This window comes from Vollenhovia emeryi, unplaced genomic scaffold (genome assembly GCF_000949405.1).
Source record: "Vollenhovia emeryi isolate VEMERY1.0 unplaced genomic scaffold, V.emery_V1.0 DF939181.1, whole genome shotgun sequence".
NCBI classification, from domain to species: domain Eukaryota; kingdom Metazoa; phylum Arthropoda; class Insecta; order Hymenoptera; family Formicidae; genus Vollenhovia; species Vollenhovia emeryi.
This window is the reverse complement of record NW_011967185.1, coordinates 157,904-178,752: the sequence shown is the minus strand read 5'-3', so window position 1 is coordinate 178,752 and position 20,849 is coordinate 157,904. Positions and strand designations below refer to the sequence as shown.

Here is a 20,849-nt window from a genome sequence, read left to right as displayed (position 1 = left end):
GGCCGTGCCGCCGGCGTCGGTTCGCGACAGCCGCGCGGCCGGCCAATAGCCACGGCACGCGCTACGTAATCAACTGTTTTGCGACCGTCCCGCCATATTGTGTATGCAGCGCGGGTCAGCGGCGTGTGTATATGGGTATTTCGTGAGCATTTTCTCCTTTGTGTCAAACGTAAGGTGTGCATGAATTTGCCTGTTCGATTAACGGGACGTATCGCGCGCGCATGATGGATCCGTCTAAGTTGAAAGTGGTTGAGCTCCGAGCGGCACTGAGCGACCGCGGCCTCGACACCAAGGGCAACAAGCCAGTGCTCGTCGAGCGGCTACGCAAGGCTTTGGAGGAGGAGGAAACAGAGGAATGTAAGTCCTGCACCTGTCATCCACCGACCAATACCTCTCTTGTACTTGCTTCTATTTCGATTACGCCTTACTCTGTTAACCCCTCGCGATCTACCGTTGCCACGCATCGTAGTCAAGTGAGATGCCTTCACCACCGCCGCCGCCGCCGCCGCCGCTACCACCACCACCACCACCACCACACCATTGCATGGGCACGTAACATTTTATAGGCGATTTTTGGCGTGACTTCGGTATAGCAACCAAAGTGTACCAGAACATTTTCGCGTGCTTGGTAACTTGCGGCAGAGATGTGACTTTAGAGCCCTTTTGCTTGATATCATGTTGTAGCAACGAAGCAGAGTATAGAAAAGAACCTGTACATTTCAACGTAACAATTGTGGTACATGCTAGCATAATAATCTACCAATAGCAGCAATGTTGATATCAAAGAGTCGCCAAAAACTGCCTTACAAGATGTTGCCTGACCAACGTGCTCCTTTATACATTCAGACACGACTGAAATATGTTTAATTAAAAAAATGTAATTTCTAGTTTCCAATGTTGTTCTTGTTTGATTACATTGATTTGCAGATGGTTCAGCTTTGCATACGGAAAGTATCAGTGATACGGCTTTGAAAGAAACACAAGAGAGAGTCGTGGAAGGTGCGCGATCGTCGCAACCACCGAGGACGCCTAGTAGAGCGTCCAGGAGCTCCTCAATGACGACTCCGACGAAAGTTTCGACGAGAAACGCATCGAGAACGTCTACAACTCCAACTCACTTTTCAAAGCAATCTACTCCGAGCAAGTTTCAGTACGGTGAGAAAACGTACGAGACATTAATGACAATATCGGAATCGATCTCTGAAGAGCCTGTAATACAACAAGAGGAAAATGTCGAAATGTCGAAAATCTCTCCTGAAAAGTATAGAGAAGAGCAAGAAGACGATACACCAAACATTCTTCAGAACAAAATATATTCATCCGAAAAATATGAGGAAGAAACAAAACATGTTAATATTTTAGAAGGTAACAAATATCGAGCAAATATTCTCCAAGTACCTGTGACAGAACCGTCTGAAAAACCTAGTACAATTGCATGCGTAGATGAATTTTCTATAACTCAAGGCGATGAGGCAAAGGTATCTAATATAGACGAAGATGGCAAGGTTCAGCAGCTATCTATGCAAGTGGAAGATACTAGAAAAGTGGAAGAAAAGCCAGAGATTAAAGATGAAGACAATGATGTTTTCGAGAAAAGCCATCAAGATAAATTTTCAATTGCGAAAGAGCACGAACGTGTAGAGGATAGATGTAACATTAAGGGTAATATAAACATTCCGGAAGCTGAAGAACCAATGCACGTGATGCCTGATGAGGTAGCCGAGACGTGTGATACTGAGTTGAAACACGAAGAAAAATCTATTCGTGATGATTATACAGTGCAAGATAACAAACTGCACATGTCAATGCCTGTACAACATTTAGATGAAAAAATTGATAACGATGACATTTCACAAGATAAGCAGGTATATAGTATACATCTACTATAATACATTTCGTTAAGTGTTCTTAATCGTACATTTAATCACTGAATTTTATTCCCATGGAAAAGGACATGGCCGAGGATTATTTCTTAAAGCAAAAGGTTGCATTAGATGCGGAAGAATCGAGTCAGACAGAACGCAACGACAGGAAAAGAATAAGATCTTCTAGCCCGACGCGAGTCCGTCAGGTGTCTCCTGTGCCACAGAAAGCAGAGGATGAACCAGATCTTGACGAATCAGCTGTAATTTTATCGTGGTGTAAGTTTTCTCACTCTCTCAATTAAATCTCGTGTTATTTTTGGAGATATGACAAATGTAAATATTTCTCTTCTTTCCTTTTTAGACGATTCAGATTTGAATTTAGTTATTAATAAAGATGGCTTTTTCTCCGCCACACCCATGTGTGACGGGGACCTCTGTGATATGTGGGCTGGTGCAAGAGCATCTCATGGTGTTTTGAATGGAAAAGTTTATTACGAAGTCAGAATTACACAGCACTACCCTGCTATCGCGAAAGACGAGAAACACTCGTATATGCTTAGAATTGGCTGGTCAGTACCCTCTACGTCCATGCAACTGGGTGAGGAGAAGTTAAGTTACGCGTATACGAGCGCTGGGCAACAGGGTACTGACAGAAAGTTCACAGACTACGGTTCCCCATTTGGCCAGGACGATGTCGTAGGATGTTATCTCGACATGACGCCTGAGAATACCGTAGAATTGTTTTACACGGTCAACGGCAAGAGCGTTGGATCTGCGTTTAGCATCTCCAAAGAGGAACTTGGCGATAGACCGTTGTTTCCGCACATTCTAAGTAAAAACTGTACGTTCGTCTGCAATTTTGGCCAAGAGGAGGCATGGTGCGAGCAAATCGCAGGTCATATTCTAGTGGGTAATGTCGAATCGATAGACAAAGTCACAGGTCCGCGTAGGCCAGATGGAAAGGCAGATTGCGAGGTGATAATGATGTGTGGTTTACCCGCCTCGGGAAAAACTGCCTGGGCAACTAAGTACGCGGCCGATCATCCGGATAAGCTGTACAATATCTTGGCGCTCCAGAATTTGCTTGAGAAAACTGGGGTATGTAAAGTATGCTCCAGAAAATTATCAACTTTCACATTTGTCTAGTGTTAATGCAACGTTTTTTCTTTTCTTTCCTTTCCTTTTTTAGGATATCGCTCTGTCGGATCAAGAGCAAAACACTTGTCAGCGAAAAATCATCGATAGATGCAGCCGCGCACTCGACCAACTGATTGACGTGGCAAGTAGTAGGAGACGTAACTATATAATAGATCAGGTATATGTTCAACACGGATATTTTCATCAAGTAATTGATTTGTGAAATTTAAGCATTAGTTTTGAAACAATTTCGTGTGATATGTAGAAGAACAACGTGTATCCTTCCGTGCAAAGGCGTAAAATGCGCAACTTCTGCGGATATCAGCGGAAAGCGATAGTTGTCTTACCAACGGACGAAGAGTACAATCAACGTTTGTCCACGCACAATGCGATCGAAGGAAATGCTTCAGAGTCCAATCTTGCGGAAATGAAGGGTACTTTTCGCACTTGTGATATATATATATACTCGCGTAGTTTAGAACGGACTATTTCAAGTAACAAGGTCAATTTGAATAGCAAACTTCACTGCGCCTTCGGTGGGAGAATCTTTCGATGCGGTGGAGTGGGTCGGTCTTGACGAGGAGGAAGCTAAAAAGCTCATTGAGAAATATAACAAGGAAGGTAAAGATGCTGGATGCGGTCAACAATCCACAGCAAAACGATCGCGTTTTGACAAGACTGAGAGTAACAAGGAAGCACGTGATTCGCGAAACAGCCGAGACATTCGAGATCGAAGAAACAATTGTGAGTGATTTTCTTATTATTTGCCGTTATTTATCATAAATTGTGTATGTGTGTATGTATAATTACATAATATCGAATGCTTCCCGGGTAAGATCAAGATAGAGGTCGCAATACTTGGCGCGGCGCCAATATGGGAGGCTGGAGAGGAGAGAGACCGCAAAGGGGTGGTTACATGAGACACACTGGTGGCTATGGACCCCCTGTGCCGTGGAGACTACGAGGACGAGGTGGACCAGCGATGGTACGAGGAGCTGACAGAAGGATGCCTGGAATTGACAGGAGAGCGGGAAACGACAGAAACCGATCTGTTGCACCCAGGCAAGGTGGTTGGGGCTCTATGAGGTAATTATTGTTCCCTTCAAGTTATTGAGATTCTTGATCATTCTTGATAATTGCTTGTCTGTGGTTATTTTAGCGGAAATTACCAAGGATCGTCGCAACAATCCAGTTGGGGTCAACAGGACAATTGGTCAAGTAACCAGGCCCAGGGAAATTGGAACCAACAAAGTGGCTGGGGACAACAACAGTGGGGAGGTGGTTGGAAGGGATACGGCCAAGGCGCGTACAGTCAGACGGGATACAATCAACATGGATACGGCAACGGTAATTGGAGTAGCTGGAATCAACAGTATTACAACAACCAGTATTGGGGTCAGCAACAACCGAGTGGGCAGACTACTGCAGCTGGCGGCCAAGCTGTAAGCAAACAATAATCCACCACCGTAAATGTTGCGAGAACGGAAAATGAATGTAAGGTATAAACATACAGAACGCTGTTTTTGTCAAACCAAAACTTTCAATTTCCATTTCAATCCACGTGTCGCCAGAATCGTTTATTCGTGTAACTGCTTATCAATTTTGCATACGCATACGTTCACAGGAGATTACGAGCGAAATGGTTGCAACGACCTCTGCCAATACGGGAGCAGGATACAATTACTCGCAAGGATAACAGACTTTTGCGCGAGGACGAGCATACCCGTTCTAAGTGCAGCGACAGCAACCACCACGCAACAATCTCATTCACATAAGTAGAGAAAAGAACTTGTACCACACACGTTACATATATCACGGTATATATACAATATATATTTGACAAGTGTTTGAGTTTTTCGCGATGTCATACATGAAATATTGCATCGACATAACAGCGGACACGGCATTACGCTTTCTTAGCTTCGACAAAGTTTCGCACGATTTTTTTCATCTCCGTGCGCAAAGATATGACAAGACAAAACAAAAAGTTCCCTTGCATTTCAACAAATACATTGTGAGAAAATCAATTTTGAAATGTAATACTAAAGGATGAATTTCGATTCTTACCGGAAACACAGGTCTAATATTATAAGTGCATTAACGACAATGTAACATTCGCGAGAAAGAATATAACTTTTTATCGCATCTTTAAAAACTGTAAGGAGAGAAGGTAAGAGAGAGAGAGAGAGAGAGAGAGAGGAAGAGTACTACGTATGGGTACAAACCACGCAAGTAGTATTAAAAGATGAAAAGAAAAGATAGCAATCACCCTGAAAAGCTCGTGTAAATATGTACAGATCTAAAGTAAAGAAATTACACAGAAAAATATCTATTTATACATTGAATAGATTTAGCGAATTTGCTTGGATGCATCGGTGCACGTTAAAAACTGTTTTATGCAAATTGACGTATGATTTGACATATATATTATAATTGACATTGAATAATGTGTACGTAAGCAGTTGAACTTGAGATAAGATTTCCAAAGTCCAACGTAAGTTATCTAATATATACGGTGTGTGTCATTTGTTGACCATTTCATCAATCGCGCATATGTTTTTACCGTAACAGTGAGCGACAGGCTTTAATCTGCACCAGAGAGAATTCGCTAATAGTAAAACTTAGCAGTGCCCTCTTAGAGAGAAAAATTGCAAAAAAAAGATATATTGTATATCGTTTATCCCTATTCTTATCTTTCTACATCACCGACAATGTATAAAAAGAAAAATATTGTGGCGCAAATAAATTATTCTTGGACACACGTTTTATACATGCAGATTTTTCATTGCACAACACGACACGGACAGTCTTGCTATAATTAACTTGGTTTATTAAACAGTTTGAAATATATTATTTGTATCTCTACTGTATCTTCTAGTTACACGGAATACTTTCCTCTGATATAGTTGTTACTCGTAATGCATAAACATCATTTTGCTGATTGTATACTTTTTGAATGTATTGCATGAGAGAGAACGGCATTATCTATTTAACATTTAATTTAGCACATTGGTCTCATCTGTTCTATACGGTATTCGATTTGTAATGCATTTGTTACCCTACGTACTTCCTCTGCTAGAGAATAATTAAAATCGACTTCTTTATTACATCCTCGCTCGAGGAAATAAAGAACAAACGCCTCACAATATCTCAGCTGCACCTTATTAATAATATATTTTTATATGTATACATAATATATATTTATACGCGCACACACAAGCTAGTATGTATGTGTCCTCTGTGTGTGTGCGTGCGTGCGCGCGCGCGCGCGCGCGTGTGTGTGTGCGTGCGTGTGTGCGTGTATAATTTTGATTCTGAGAATATAATCTTTCGAAGCAGTGTTTACATACAGATTATTCACGATTAATGAATCAAAAATTATGTCATGTAACGACGATAAATGTAACTTACATCGGACATCTACAAATCATCTTTTAATTGTATCGTTTGGAAGAGCGAATATATAGGTCTCACACGAACAAGACACGACAAGGATGATCCATTTCTTACGATTTTCATTCGCAGAAAGGATCTTTTTTATGTTCAAAGGATGATTGTCTCATTAGCTCGTTTTTTTCTCCGTACATATTGTACAGTGTGTGATGTTTCGAGCTAAAGTACTTTTGTGTGAAATCGAGAATAATTTAAGTAATGATTAAATGTAACGATACGCAAAGTTAAATATAATTAAGAGATATTAGAAGAGACGAGAGTAAAAGGAGGTGGTGAGCTATTTTTTAAGAAATAATCAGGAACTCTATTTAACCTACACCTACACGCGTAGCATAAGCTAGTACCTCTGTGTTACCATAAGCGAAGAATAAAAGAAAGAGCCACAAAGTTGTAGGCTGCATTATGTAATGACGATAATCACACATAGTAATTTCTTTTCTATATGATGCAAAATAAAATTAATGCATAACCTGTAAACTTAATTGTTGACACAAAAATGTACAAACATATTCATAAAAATAAAAGGGTTCTTCTATTTATTTTGGGTTTTATCTGTATCTTTACATCTACAGATAATGTGTGTTGTGCAACTTTATGCTAGATTCTTACATAGCGGTAATCTCTTGTGTAGCATAAATTTATATTAAAATTACCAAATTCGCGCATGAGTGGTATCTTAAAAACAAAACAGATTGAGAGAAGCAAAAATACGTATGGCAGATTCGTGTAAGGAAACTTTTCATTGTATATTTTTGTTCGTCAGAATACAATATAGTCTGTACATGCACTACATGTTTGAAAGCTGTCGTCGCAACAAACGTTTTTTTTCCCAGGATTTCTTTTGATTATATCTAAATGTATTATAATAGTGTTAATTATATATATAAGCAAACTCAGGAGACAAGTTATTACACAGCTACTGTTACGAATGATGAGCTGATGAAAAATGTGTCGCATTAATATATGCATATATGACAATTTAAACGACGATTAATTATGGTGTGCAGAAACAAAATCGCTTAATATAAAATATAAAAGAATCGCGCTTCTTCACGATTAAAGAGATTCAATAAACGTAAGACGAAAGTTGTTTTGGAACTGAAAAGAAAAATAATTTTGCCGATCTTCAATGTGTATGAAAATATAATGGTTCTTTTATTGCGATACATCATGTATTTCTGTCGGCCTCGCTAGACTTTGCTAATAATATAAATGAATTAAATTGTATTATATACCGAAAAAAACTTTTTGTTCGTACATACAATTATAAACTATCTTCTCATATATTACGTACGAATATATTATTATACGAAACATTTAATAACATAATTTATGCGTCCTAATATATAAATAACACGATTTCAATTAAGATGCTTGATTAAGAAGATGGTTGTTACATACATGCCGCTATAATTGTTAATGTCATTATTAGTTGTAATGTCATTATAGCTGGAAAGAGATTTGTTCATCTACAAACGTAGAAGAAGGGTTATTCTTACAAACAATATACATATATCTGAATGCACGGAGATAAAAAAAACAAACAGAAATATCTAATTAGTAAAACAATTCCACATCACTAAAAATATCTCACAAAGTATATGTTCGTACATATAATAATAAAAGCCACGTATAAGATTGCAATTACATATATTAAAATAAATTGTGGTACTTGACGATTCTCTCTTACGCCAACATCGTTTTCGATATCAATATGATACATATTATATTTAAGTTGCATTTTATACGTTCCTAACGAATAAAAATAATTGAATGAAATGATGCAACTGTATGTCATGGAAAATGCATGGCGATGACATTCTGTCCAATATTCTTATAATTCACTGAAATCAACGCTGGATCAGCATTGTTTTAAATCCTTTTCAAAACTTGCTCACACACCGTGTGTTTCCTTTTATGATAACCTAGCTTACATAGAAGGCCAGCTTCGAATCTTTTTTTTTATTTTTGAATTACACAATATAATAAATATCTCAATACTTGGAATACAGATGCAGTTGTAAAGAACAATTTCTTCGCCGACGAAATAAATATATCTTGTATTAACGCCATGGTCACTATACAGAATAATGTCCTAATAATATTATTTTTCATACTTTCGTCTTACGTTGAAACAAATGTAATACTAGAAGTTTCTATAAAAGTAAACATAATATATGGATAATATAGTTTAGTACGAGAAAAAGAAAAGGGAGTAAGATTCATATGTATCAAACATATTTATCGTCATACTGTATCTACCATACTGTGTAATGCAATAATAAATATCAAGTCCTGAGTACACTATATGTACAATTTTGGAATCACTGCGACCCAATCCGATCGCGTTCAACTCTATTCGATATATCAATAAATTAAATACATTAGTAAAGATTCTTTCGTAAAGTGAAGAAAGTATGTTACACGTGATTCAAATATAATATCGAGGGATTATGAAAAATATAATATTACTTCTGTGCAGTAAAGCATTATATACGTGAATGCACACACTCTAGTATCCATATTCCCATACGATTGATTCTTCCCACTCGCACTGACATAACTCGTTTACTCTTTTAACCCCACGAAACGTATATAATTTGTACATTTAGCTATAGAGTAACAATGAAAAAAAATGTACAAAACATTTTCTACACAAGTCCACGTTTCGCAATTATATTAACGGAAGAAGCCAATTCACGGGACATCCGATTAGACTTAACTTTCAATTTCGATTACTACCCTTACGTTAAATACCCTAATTACAATAAAATTAGTATAATCTACTCAGTTTGAACCTATTGTTTGCGACATGATTCTTGTTATTACCATACATCTATTTTATCGCCGATAATTGAAAGGTTGAGAGTAAACGAAACAAAAAGTCGAGATCTAGCCGCCTATGACAAGATAGCTATAAAAAAAAGTAAGGGGAAAAATGCCAAAAAAAAGTATCGATCGATAATTTTGTCTATGTTAAATATTATTTCAGCTATTATATATAGATATTATAAATTACACCAATGGACGGGTTGTACGAAGAGGAAAATTTCTCTCACGCCTTCCTCGTTAAGAGGGCGAGGAGAGGGAAGGGGAGAAGATAGATGTACAATTATCTTGATCCGCATAGCAGAACCAAGCTTAGAACGATTGGAATCAATTAGCCTATTAATCTGACTAAGACTGAAATTAGTAGTAACTCTAGATTAGCCTATATATACAACACGATATTATCGTTGTGATATTACCCATTGTCACGGATTAAGTCCGCCGGGTCTTTTCCGATGTCGCCTGTTCCTTTCTAGAAGAAACGACAGATCTAACGGATCTTTCTTATTCGGCATTCTCTGTAGTAGGTTCAGTAGAATGCTGTTCAATCTTTTCCTCTGTTCCTCCCGCTACAAATTATGAAGCATGTCAAATTACCAACATTGTACATAATCGTACAATAGTGATGCTTTGCATTGCAATAATTACTTGAGCATACGATGTCGCAGGCGGCGCGACCGTCAAGCTCTCGCCCGACTTTCGTCTAGTCCTGTTACCGTATTTGTGTTCTTTGCCGTGTGCTTTTACGTTATCATTGGATTCCAACTTTTGATTGCCATCTATCTCCTGAGTGTTACTCTTCTTTTTATCTTTAGACAATTTGATTCCATCGAGACTGTGAGGCTGGAAATATCAAAATAAATATTACTTAACGTACCTAATGCGATAAGTACTCGTATAAAAATGACTTTGATAGAACGACGTTCGCTCTTACCAAGTAAGTGCGATAATGTTTTATACGTTGTGGGAAGGTTTCAAATGCATAAGGTTTCGTGCATACTGTATGCCTGGCTCTCGCCACCTTTGTAAAAAGTCGTGCCGCGCGGTCAACACGATATTCGCACACATAAGTATGTTGAGGAGTAGAGCCGACGGGGCGTCCTTAATTAAAAAGAAATATACATATAAGTTAGTTCGACACGTATGACATGATCGAATGTATACATACCTTTGCAGAAAGTGTGAGGATCCAATACCCAACATCGCTCTGCCACAAGGTCGCAAGGGACAGCTTCGTACAACGGAGCGCATACAACTTCGTTTACATAGAACTTTCGCGTCGGCTCGTGATATGTTTCGTGGGGTCTGAGATAATGATGCCCAAATACAAACCTCTCGCCTCTGTTAAATAAATGATTCAATTTTAAATTCTATAATTCAAGTGGATATGCTATGACCTCATTTTGCGATCATCACATATAAAACGATCGCTTACTCGAGATTCTTCCAAAGACGTTCGATTCTGAAAATGTCCATTTGTTCATAGTCAGGTTTCTGTATAGTTTTGTACGTGTGTTTGTCAGGCGTGTCTCTTAAAACGTATACTGTGTCGCCTTGTCGGAGCTGTAGATTGCCCCGCATCAGCGTCACGTAATGTCTCTTGCCTTCCTCCTCCTCTTCGCCTTCCAGCGGAATTTCCAAGTCAACCTCACGAGGCTGACATCTTTCGCACAGGTAAGAGTCGACGCTCGTGTCTGCCTTAACACAGTCGCAATGTTGCCAAACGAGACACCGTTCGCACTGGATCATTAAACCTTCGTCTCTGTTGAAATCGTCAATAAAGATTTAGTGAAAAGTATATAGAGTACATAAAGCTTTATTTCAGCATTTACAAGCCAAGAAAGGGCTTGGTTTACAATTATCTGCAATTCTCCTAAGTTTATTCACACGGCCCTTCCTCAAGTACTCGGAGCCCCACTCCTCCTCCTTATTCAGTTTGAAATTTGTATACTTGACTGCAGCCTTTCACATAGTGTTCCAAACTAGATCTACTCCTATCCTACAGAATTTGCACCTTCTCTCTTCCTCATTTAGCGAGTATTTATTCATATCTTCCATATTACTACAATTCTTATCAGTGCTCTTATTTCATCCTCCTCCCCCCTCCCGCTCCTATGTTTATCTATATTCCCCTTCAAGTACTCGGGCTCTACACACCCTCTATCCAATTTGAAAAGTACATAAGAATTTCATTCTGCTTTCGACCGCGTGTAACATATGATGTAATATTAGATCGATAATCGATGTCAGTAATTACCTGTGTAGTCCGCAAATGCATCTGATTACGTCCTCCTCTCCAGCCGTCGATCCACGAGGTGGTAAAAAGCCTTGGGACGGCGGGGTACCTGTCGCCTCTGTTATAGCGTCGACAAAATCAGGTTTACTTCCCAAGTATAATTTCCGTAGTCTCGCCGCAGCGATTCCTATCTCGGATGTTCTACCAAAGAATCTCACATTGTTGTCGAAAAGTCTTATCATATCTTGGTCGAAATGTTCCGCAGTCTTGTAATGACCAGTACTGATACCATGCTCTATCGTAATCAGATCGATGGGTTCAAAGATCTTTTCATAGTAATCGGATAATTTTCTTTTAGGAGGTAAAGTCATGAAAGGAATGCACAACAGCTGACCGTTTTCATCATTCGCTGTCGTAACAATTGTGTACAAATCTTTCAATACCTGTAAAAAAAATGTAATGCTTTGCACAATATAATAATGTAATAATAATTTCTTTGTCAATGCTACTTTCGACGAACCACTGACCTTGGCTAGTTTCGCAGTCTTGTGTACTTGCGGATCATCCTGTGCTTGCGCGAGTCTACGCGTGCGTACGGTACGCGCGTTGGTGTTGGTTAGCGCAGTTAATTGAGAGAAAAACGCATCGGTTTGCGCTTTAGAGTCTCCCGAGCTCTTCTCCTTCGTTACACTCGTATTACTCGATTTCGCTTTGCCGTTCTGCACTTGAACTTGCTGCACCGATGCCGACTTGAGCCGTCGCACCTTTTCCAGATTCCTCAACAAGAAACAGTGATGTTCACGCGCGAAGCATCGTTGCTGATAAGACATCGGTTTCAGTTGCGGCGTGTTGTGCGTCAAGGTCGGATCTCCCACTTTGCGAGACTTGCAGATGTTCTTGGAGTTGGCCGACTGCACCGCATTCGATTTACGAATGTTTTTCCGTGGTCTGCCGACCGCCCTCCTTTCGACCGGCTCCATTTGCGACGGTAGAGAGGGAACGCTTCGAGCTACCCTTTGACTCTTCCCGCCTGCGTGCGGAACAGAAATGACAAGTGAAATAGATGAAAATGTTGACGGCCGTACCGCGCCAAGGTAAAACTCTTACCTATAACGCCTCTGCAGGCATCACTGCCGCATCGGCACTGCTGCCCCTCCGACGGATTGAAAAGCGCGAAATTGTAATCGTACGTTAATTCTTCTCCCGGCTTGATATCCCTCGACGCGAACAGCGCCATACGTGGTAGCCCGAGAACACTCCATTTCTGCATCTCGCAATTCGGCTCGCACGAATGATTCACGAACCTTCCGTCACCTCCCATGCGATGGCCATCGATTACCAGGCCACCGTCCAGATGCAAACAATAGTGATGCGTATCGTTGGCATATCTACGACATTTTACACGGTTTTCACACTTTTGTCAATTGCATAACAATCGATAGCTACTGGCAAAATTAATCATACTTGGTCGCCATCCTCGACTTGAATTCCCTCTCTGACACGACTTCACCCACGTACTCGAGGATAAAGTCCCCGGATTTGATAGCTTGCTGCGTCCTCACTCCCCACCCTTTGTCCTCCGTCATGAACCTTTGTAGTCCTGGCGACCATTCGTGCTTTTGAATCTTTTGATTCTCGCACTTGTCGGGGCAAGGACACAGTTGTGGCGAGCATTCGCTGAATACCATGCGATTGATGCAATCGTCCCCGCAGCCGCTTTCCGGTTTGCATTCGCAGGCTTGCGCCTCGTACAGAGTAGTAGGTTTAACGTCAATGTAAATGTTTGTTCGAATTTTTCTGCAAAAAGAAAGAAAGAAAGAAATGCAACATTTCTACAATTTCAATCATTATTATACACACACAATACCGTACACTTGAGACTTGTTGAAATCTGTAAGACATTATAGAAAATGTGGAAGGAAATAAAGAGAATATTATTTGGCTTACCTGTAATTCCACGACGGCACCAAATCTCGACCGGATAATTTGGATTGATCCTCCAACCACGCTAACTCGTACCGCAGTTGAAATGGCGTTTTCCTCTGTCGCAATAACTTTCCAGTCGGTATATTTCGTAAATGCTCCGCGGTATAATGATCGTCCGAGTTGGGCGGGCAAATGATAATTTTCCGTTTGGAGTCAACACTGGCGGTCGCGAGCTTCTTAGATTCGGGATCCTTCTTGTACTCGGAGAATATGCTGCTGGTTTGTAAATATCGCTTCTTCCACCTGGACTGCTTTTTCCGGTTATGAACGAGACCTGTGGGTTTCCTGCCGACCTCTTGATCCTCACTGGCCACGTCGCTGCTGGGCGGTGCCTCGCTCTCCGTATCGTAGCCCGTGCTCCTCAATCTCTTTGCGTTTCTCCCGTAGAGATTGGAAGGACTGGTCGAGCCTTTTCTTCTCTTGAGATTATTGATAGAGTGTTCCATCTTGACGTTCGCCGCGTCAGCGTTGGCACGTTCCAATTTCCTCAAATTCTCTTCGTTTAGCTCGGCGATACGTTGATTCTGATTGTAAAGTTCGAGGGATTCCTCCAGCGATGCGTTCTCATCGTAGATTCGGCAGTCCGGTATTTTCTCGTACTTAACCGGGCTCGGATACGGCTTCTCGGACAGCACGCTGCTGTCAGATTCGACGAGATCCTTACGAACTCGCAGTTGACCGGGACATGTCTCGGCCACCTCGTCCGAACCACTTGGACTGGACGTTTCTTGCACCGTAGCAGAGTTACCGAAATTCTTGGCGTCGCTTTTACCGCCGTGTTCTTTTACCGCGCTATCGTTGTTCTCGACAACTGAGTTCTGTGCTTTACTCGTCATCAAAGATGCCTTACTGTCTACCTCTGTATCTTTCACCGTATCCCGATCGTTACATAACCATTCAAAGCTCACCGCCACGTTCGACTTGGCTACTCTGGGCGAGACTATAAGCTTCTTTTTCTTCTTTTTCTTGAGCGTAGGAAAGCCCGTGCGATTAATAGCCTTCCGTCTCCGTATCTTCTTCTTCGCGATTGTTATCGTCGCGGCGTTACTCATGAGATTTGGCACGTTCGAATTAGCACTTTGAGCCAGCTTGCTCTCAGCCGCAGCCTCACCGTCGTCCATCGTCGTCTCGGATACGTGCGGACTCTCCGAGTCGACCTTTATACTCTTTTCCGTACGAACGTGTTCAACATCTACTTTGTCGTTCGACTGAGTTTTATCGCTCTTGGACGACCTCTCCGACACGAGTATCTTTTCCGACTTGCCAGATTTCTCCGTGACGATCTTGGAACTCTTCTCCGCGGACTTGTCCTTGTCGTTTTTCTCGAGAAAGCCGTGACTCTCGGACGATAATTTGGTGACGGTGACACGAAGGTCCTTGACAATCTTTTTCTTCCGACGCGGCTGAACCTCTGCTGGCTGGCTGGCGGCGGACTTGTCCTCGTCGTTGCCCTGTTTCTCAGATGCCACACTGCTCTCGGCATCTCTCGGCCTTTTCTTCGGCGTCACCGGCATGGACTCCTCATCGTGAATGGAGGACGTCGAGCTACCACCACCGTATCTCGTGATGGTAGCCTCGATCGCTTCCTCAATGTGGTTCTCCGTCGAATTGGATTCGTTCGCATTCGCATCCGTGCAGCTCGCGTTCGAGCTCTGCGAACTGTGCGGACTCGACACGTGATAGTGGCGCTTCTTGAGCGGTAACCGCTGCTCGTTCGGGTTGGAACTCGTGCTGGTGTTGGCGCTGCTCTTGGAATCGGTGCCCGTTAAGGTTTTCTCCTTTTTCAAGCGCCGCTTCAGTTTCTGATCGTCACTCGTACCGGCGTCGCCGCCCTTCCTTTTCTTCGTCATCTTTTTTACGCGAAAGATTTGCGGCAACTCGGAATGATTGGCGCTCGTGCTGTTCTTGCCCAGGGTGCACAACTTGGCAAATTCGTCGATCAACTTGTCCAGTTCCTGGATGACATATGGATCGATGCGAATGGGACTTTTGGGTGGCGCGAGCAGTCTCCGACGATGTTTATGGTGATGATGATGGTGATGATGTTTCTGACAATGGTTGCGTTCTACCGGCTCGATCGGCTGCTTGTCACCTTTATTGGAAGCTCGTTCCACATTTTCTGCCTTTAATATGTCGCCGACTGGCAAGGATATTAACGTCTGCACACCCACGCCGTTAGTCTCAAAGCCTGCCGCGGTAGTTTTCTTGTTGCACTTGTTCTCCTTGAGAACGCGCCTAGTCATCGGAGGTGCGACTCTCTTGGCTAGCTTTCTCGACACGACGGTGTTACTCCTGTTCTCCTTCGAACCTGTTCTCTTATTGCTAGTGCTCAGCATCTTTTGATCGTTGGCGGCGCGATGCTGCTCGCAGGACGTTTGCTTCCGTCGCGTCAATGGCACCGTGGTCTTGTTAGACACGCATGTTCTGTCGTGCCTGGCTTTCCGGCAGCTCCTGCCATCGCACTGTTGCGCCACGAGCTTGCTCGCGCTCGATCTGCTTAGGCACTTTACTCGCATCGGGGAACTCGTTCCCGGGCTCTTTTTCACAATCGTCTTCTCCTGCGAAGAGTTACTCTTCACCGAGTTACCGTAACGTTTCCTCAGACACGCTGCCGTCTTGCCTTTAATCTTTTTACTCGCGGGGGACACGTCCTTTTTCGCTTCCCTCGATGCAACGGACTTTGCGTTGCCCCGTTTCCTAACCGGAGACGCGTCTTCCTTGGTGCTCTTTAAGTTATTAGTATTCGATTCCCTTGCGGCTTCCTTCTTCTCCGCTAACCGAGAATCGGGATTCTTGAGAGTTTTTAAAGACTCGCTTCTCTCTTTCTCCGCCTTCTCGATCTTTTGGATCTTTTCGACGATTTCCGGCTTCAAACGCGGCCTGCCGGGCCCGCGTGGTTGCGTAGACACTGTCTTCGCTGGTCTACCGGGTTTCCTCTTTGGAGGATACAGAACCCGATCGACGTTGACCGCCGGTTTAGTGGCGATCGACGGTTGGATCGGGGATTGAGTCGGCGCCGGAGGACTGACGGGACTGACGGCCAGGTGTAGCGGACTGTTGTCCACCGACTGAATGCCAGAGTCGGGCGATACGTTTGACACGCATGGATACTCGTTGTCGTTGTTGAGCTTTTTGCCGCATTTGCTGCGTCTCTTCCGTGGCTCCGACAGCATGGCGGTCTTTTCGACAAACTGCTGCAACAAAGTGGAGCTGTACACTGGCACGGGATTCTGATCGCCGTTTTCGCTCGTGTCCGAGTCCGCGCCGAGCGACATGCGCTCGATCGCCTTTGACACCAGCCGACCGCTCTCCGAGTCCTCAAATCCGTCAAATGGCGCGTCTTCTTGCTCTTGCGGAGGCAAGATGTTCGTCAGATCTTCCTGGTTGATTTCTTGTAGCGGTGCGTGATGTTGCGATTGCTGCTGCTGCTGCTGCTGCTCCTGCTTCGACTGTTGTTGCTGCTGTGCTTGTTGCGACGCTGCGTGGCCCACAGGCGAGTCTGAATCCTCGCTACTACATTCTGAGGACTACGTCAATTCGTGTGGATTATTTATTTAGATTTTTTTAGATAAATAATAGTACTCTAATGTGAAATAAAGTTGAGTTGGAATCAAGACGATTGATCTCACTGGTAAACTCTAATAATAAACTTGTAATAAAGGAGAAAGAAAGTTTATTACAATCACCTTATTTCCATGATTGGTCTTGGTCTTTTTTGTAACGGTCCTCTTACTTTTTTCACACTTGACTTTCTCAGATTCTTCCTTCTTCGGACCCTTCATGGTGATTTTCAATTTCAATGCTCCCTGCAACCCACGGCAAGATATCTTTTTACAAAAGTCGCAGTAACGAAGCTAGGACAAGAGTTTTGAAGCGAGTAGCATTGCCCTTCAACGTACTTGTTCAAAATTGGTTTCTTGAATGGAAAAGGTTTGTTCACTATGTTCAGACGAGCAGTCCGAATTGGATCCGCTATCCTCTTCCTCGTCGCCGCTACTTTCGTCGTCTGACTCTGAATTAGAATCCGAATAAGAGCAAGTGCCTTCGCTTCCCCCAGAACTTTCGTCGTCGGAATCAGAGTCTTCTTCGGATTCGACCGAATCTGTTCCTGTAACGAGAGAAAACATTTAACTCGTGAAATTAATTGGACGAGGAATGGCAGGAGTTTTGCAGATACCATTAGGTTCAGTAGCAGGATCCCAACTACCGCCACCTTTTATGGCATCCATATCAACGGTCGAAGGGAGCTCTTTCTCCTGCTCCCCATCGTTTTCTTCCCAATTCCAATTCTGCAATTCTAAGTCGGAAGGATGGTGAATAACGGCGTTCCATCCTGCATCACCAGACATTTTTCAGCTTATCTGACATCCAGCTGAATCCAATAGAATACCATTCCTTATACTTTTGCGCACTCATCAAGCCTCTTTGCACCAACAAGAAGCATATCTTAAAATCTTGGCCGATCAAATGTTTACTTTGTACAGCGAACAGTCATGGCATAAGCGTCATTATTGGTGTGCGTATGTGTCTCTCTCTGAAAAGAAAGCACGCAACTCGAGTAAAGTAAATTTAAGAGAGGAAAGTTGAAAGTCGTGCAGTGTTTGGAGATTTCGTGGGCATCTCTAATGACGCGTCACACGTAAACAAGGAAGATACGCAAGGCTCGCGTGAACTCGGCTGGCCGGTTACCTGGTCACGGAAATGGCACGGCGCGAAAGCGTCGCTAACGGCGACAGCTGTTCTTCTGTGGTAGCGCGCGCGATGTGCGCCAGGTGTGCGTCTCTCTACCAGACTCGGGATTTGGCGCGAAACGTCAGCGCGTTAGCCGCGACGAGAGACGGTGTCGCTTGGCTTGGGCTGGCCAGGAGGCGAGAACGCGCTCGGCGGGCCACGACGAGCCGCTCGGGCAGCGAGTCGTCGGCGGGACAGCTCTTGGTCGCGTAGAAAACTATTGGAAAGTCCGATGTTTACGTCCCCGAGAGCGCGAGCTCACAAAATGGCGTTTCTTCGGCTACGGCGACGTCCCAGCTCCGTGCGCTGTGCCGATCTCGTTGTTTCGGGACCGCCGAGAGGGCCGAGAGCGAGCGCTGCTCGCGGCTTCGTGTCACCTCGCGACACGTGAGCGATCGAGCCGTTGCTGCCTTTACCACAGATTTCCCCGGTATACTTTGACAACTAGGTAAACTCGCGTGAGGCTAGCGCGCGCGCGACACGCGTCAAGATACGTGCATTGCCTTTCGCGATACTGCTGCTCTCGAGCGGTCGCCGCCTCGCGGTACGCCTGGAACCTATACGCGGCACTGACCTGTCAGCTGCGTCGGTAGACTCGATCTCTATTTTATTCCTCAGTCTTTCTTTGTGTCTGATAAATAGTACCTCTCCTCCCCTTTACTCGGGCCTCTCTTCCCTATCTTTGCCCTCCATTTCCCTGTTCTTTCACAACCCCTTCGAGATACTCAATAACTCTCTGAGTTTACAGCGCGTCTTCTCACCTAGAAGACAAATTTTCCATCCTACAGGGTTGCGCGTCTGTTTTACCAACACATTCGAATATAGTTTTTGCGCTGCTGAATCTTTTTATTAGTTTTTACGCCTTTCCCGTAGAGGGAGAATAAAAAAAAAAGTTTTTACGCCTAAAATAATACCAGGATAAGTTGCGGACCGCATAGCAGAACGTTTTTATACTTGAAACACTCGGGTCAGAAGTCTAATGAGAGATATTGGTATTTGAAATTTTCAATTTTTTAATCGTGAGCAATTTGAATTTGGCTTTATAAAATTACAAAATTCTTCCACGCAATTACAGTACGCGTAAAGACAAAGCGGGGGGTTCACGACTTTATATAAAAAACGAAGAGAAATTAAAAATATCGCTTTATAAGTTGGCGTCTACAAAAGGTTATATGTGATCGATTATATGAATTTTGTAATTTTTACTCATTTTTGGTATAAAATTGGAGTTTCCTGGGATTATCAATGCATATACTGTCATTGTACGCAAGCATTTTTGATTCCATGAATTTAATACGACGAAAGGTTATAACAGAGAGAAGCTTCTCTCTGGTCCGATACAGCCCTTCGGCAGCACCGGACGCAGTGTGAAACCGTCATAAGAATGGCGGCTTTCAGTGGATTTATTTTATGCAACAAGTATATTACAGTTACAGAAGAGACTGTAAAAACGGACAATATAGTTGCAAGACTTTGCATAAATGGGCGACCCTCTTCGACGGGAGGTTAATTACTGATTAGTCAATTTGTATTACATGGATAGTAGTAATCGTTTTTGATGTTATTTATCACTGTTATTGTTGGGTTATTAATCTAATATTAATTTTCATATAATGTTTACGATAAACATTGACGCAGCTGTAATACCTTACATCTTTTAATGTTTATACATTTGTTGCACAAATGTAAATACAGTAAATGGGCAACAAAATATTTTCGCCTACATTTAAAAGCATGTTTTATTAAGTAACAATTGTAAGCTCTATTAGGATTATACTTTGCTCATTTTATTTACTTACTTTTGTGATAATTCTTTTCAGGTCCTGCGAATCTTCAAGCAACTGCACAGAACAAGATTAAAGACGTTCCAATAAGGCGATGAATATGCGTTGCAAGGTAATGTATTTTGTACTTTCTTAAGCTGCATTGTAATAAATTTTGCATTTTCAACATTTTACTCTATTATTCCTTAGCTGTGAGGAATAGGATAAACGAGGAATACAGAAAGTATAATGTCACAAACCAAGCGGCGATTGAAGAGGTACGTCTCTCCGTTTCAAGTGTATAGATAAAATGCGCGGCAGAAATGTTGCTGGTGAACTTTATAATTCAAGACCGTAAAGAAAACTTGTGCAGAAACAATTGTTGTTGGTGTTCCAGTTGAATAAATTTGCGCAGGAAGTCGAGCATGAAGTGCGAACGACTGTCATACAAGCGGTTGAAACGGCACCTGGGAGAGTAGGTAGTAATCGTGAATTCCAAATAATGGGCAAAACATCAGTTATACGCTATTCGATTTTATAAGTGATTAACTTAAATTAATTTCAGCGCTGCGACTTACTCCAGATCAGAGATGGGCGGCAGTAATTACTTTTGTCTTCAAATTACACATTTAATTACAAATTACTTTTACTACTTGTAATTGAAATCCATTTAATTACCCATTACTTTCAGCATTTGTATTTAAGTTTCATTCAATTACTAATTACTTTGAGCATTTGTAATTGATGCCCAAGTAATTGATGCTCAAAGTAATTAAATTACATCACGTAACTTAATTACATTCATGTAATTAAATTACATTCGTGTATTTCTTGTTCGAATCGAGTTAA

At 42.3% G+C, this 20,849-nt stretch overlaps 3 protein-coding genes across 7 annotated transcripts in view; 1 reads left to right on the top strand and 2 right to left on the bottom strand.

Annotated features, from left to right (window-relative positions):
• Positions 1-60: 60 nt before the first annotated feature.
• Positions 61-6,994, top strand: LOC105562966 (heterogeneous nuclear ribonucleoprotein U-like). Of its 3 annotated transcripts, XM_012014174.1 has the most exons (11): positions 62-357; positions 928-1,365; positions 1,444-1,865; positions 1,952-2,141; positions 2,227-2,963; positions 3,055-3,180; positions 3,268-3,436; positions 3,519-3,746; positions 3,839-4,088; positions 4,162-4,444; positions 4,627-6,994. In XM_012014174.1, the coding sequence occupies exons 1-11, from the start codon at positions 222-224 to the stop codon at positions 4,696-4,698; spliced, it is 3,051 nt and encodes a 1,016-aa protein (XP_011869564.1). In that variant the 5' UTR covers positions 62-221; the 3' UTR covers positions 4,699-6,994. The 3 variants fall into 3 exon arrangements, with proteins under 3 accessions (XP_011869563.1, XP_011869564.1, XP_011869562.1); XM_012014173.1 differs by having other exon boundaries at positions 61-357; positions 928-1,865; positions 4,162-4,501; positions 4,627-4,710; XM_012014172.1 differs by having other exon boundaries at positions 928-1,865.
• Positions 6,995-7,176: 182 nt separating this feature from the next.
• LOC105562965 (histone-lysine N-methyltransferase ash1) lies at positions 7,177-18,779 on the bottom strand. Its single transcript, XM_012014171.1, has 14 exons — positions 18,196-18,779; positions 17,684-18,040; positions 17,406-17,614; positions 17,193-17,312; positions 13,468-17,033; positions 12,985-13,317; positions 12,628-12,908; positions 12,048-12,550; positions 11,542-11,963; positions 10,720-11,046; positions 10,453-10,625; positions 10,219-10,385; positions 9,933-10,127; positions 7,177-9,853 (listed from the first exon to the last, which is right to left on the bottom strand). The coding sequence occupies exons 2-14, from the start codon at positions 17,853-17,855 to the stop codon at positions 9,710-9,712; spliced, it is 6,612 nt and encodes a 2,203-aa protein (XP_011869561.1). The 5' UTR covers positions 17,856-18,040; positions 18,196-18,779; the 3' UTR covers positions 7,177-9,709.
• A 1,103-nt stretch (positions 18,780-19,882) lies between these two features.
• Positions 19,883-20,849, bottom strand: part of LOC105562964 (glycerol-3-phosphate dehydrogenase [NAD(+)], cytoplasmic-like) — a 12,035-nt gene continuing 11,068 nt past the window's right edge. For 2 of the 3 annotated variants that reach the window (XM_012014169.1, XM_012014170.1), the window contains exon 6: positions 20,123-20,467. In XM_012014169.1, the coding sequence (XP_011869559.1) occupies positions 20,340-20,467 (128 nt within the window). In that variant the 3' untranslated portion in view covers positions 20,123-20,339. Of the gene's footprint in view, positions 20,079-20,122; positions 20,468-20,849 lie in introns of those variants that run through there. The other variant, XR_001009004.1, reaches the window with a different exon arrangement.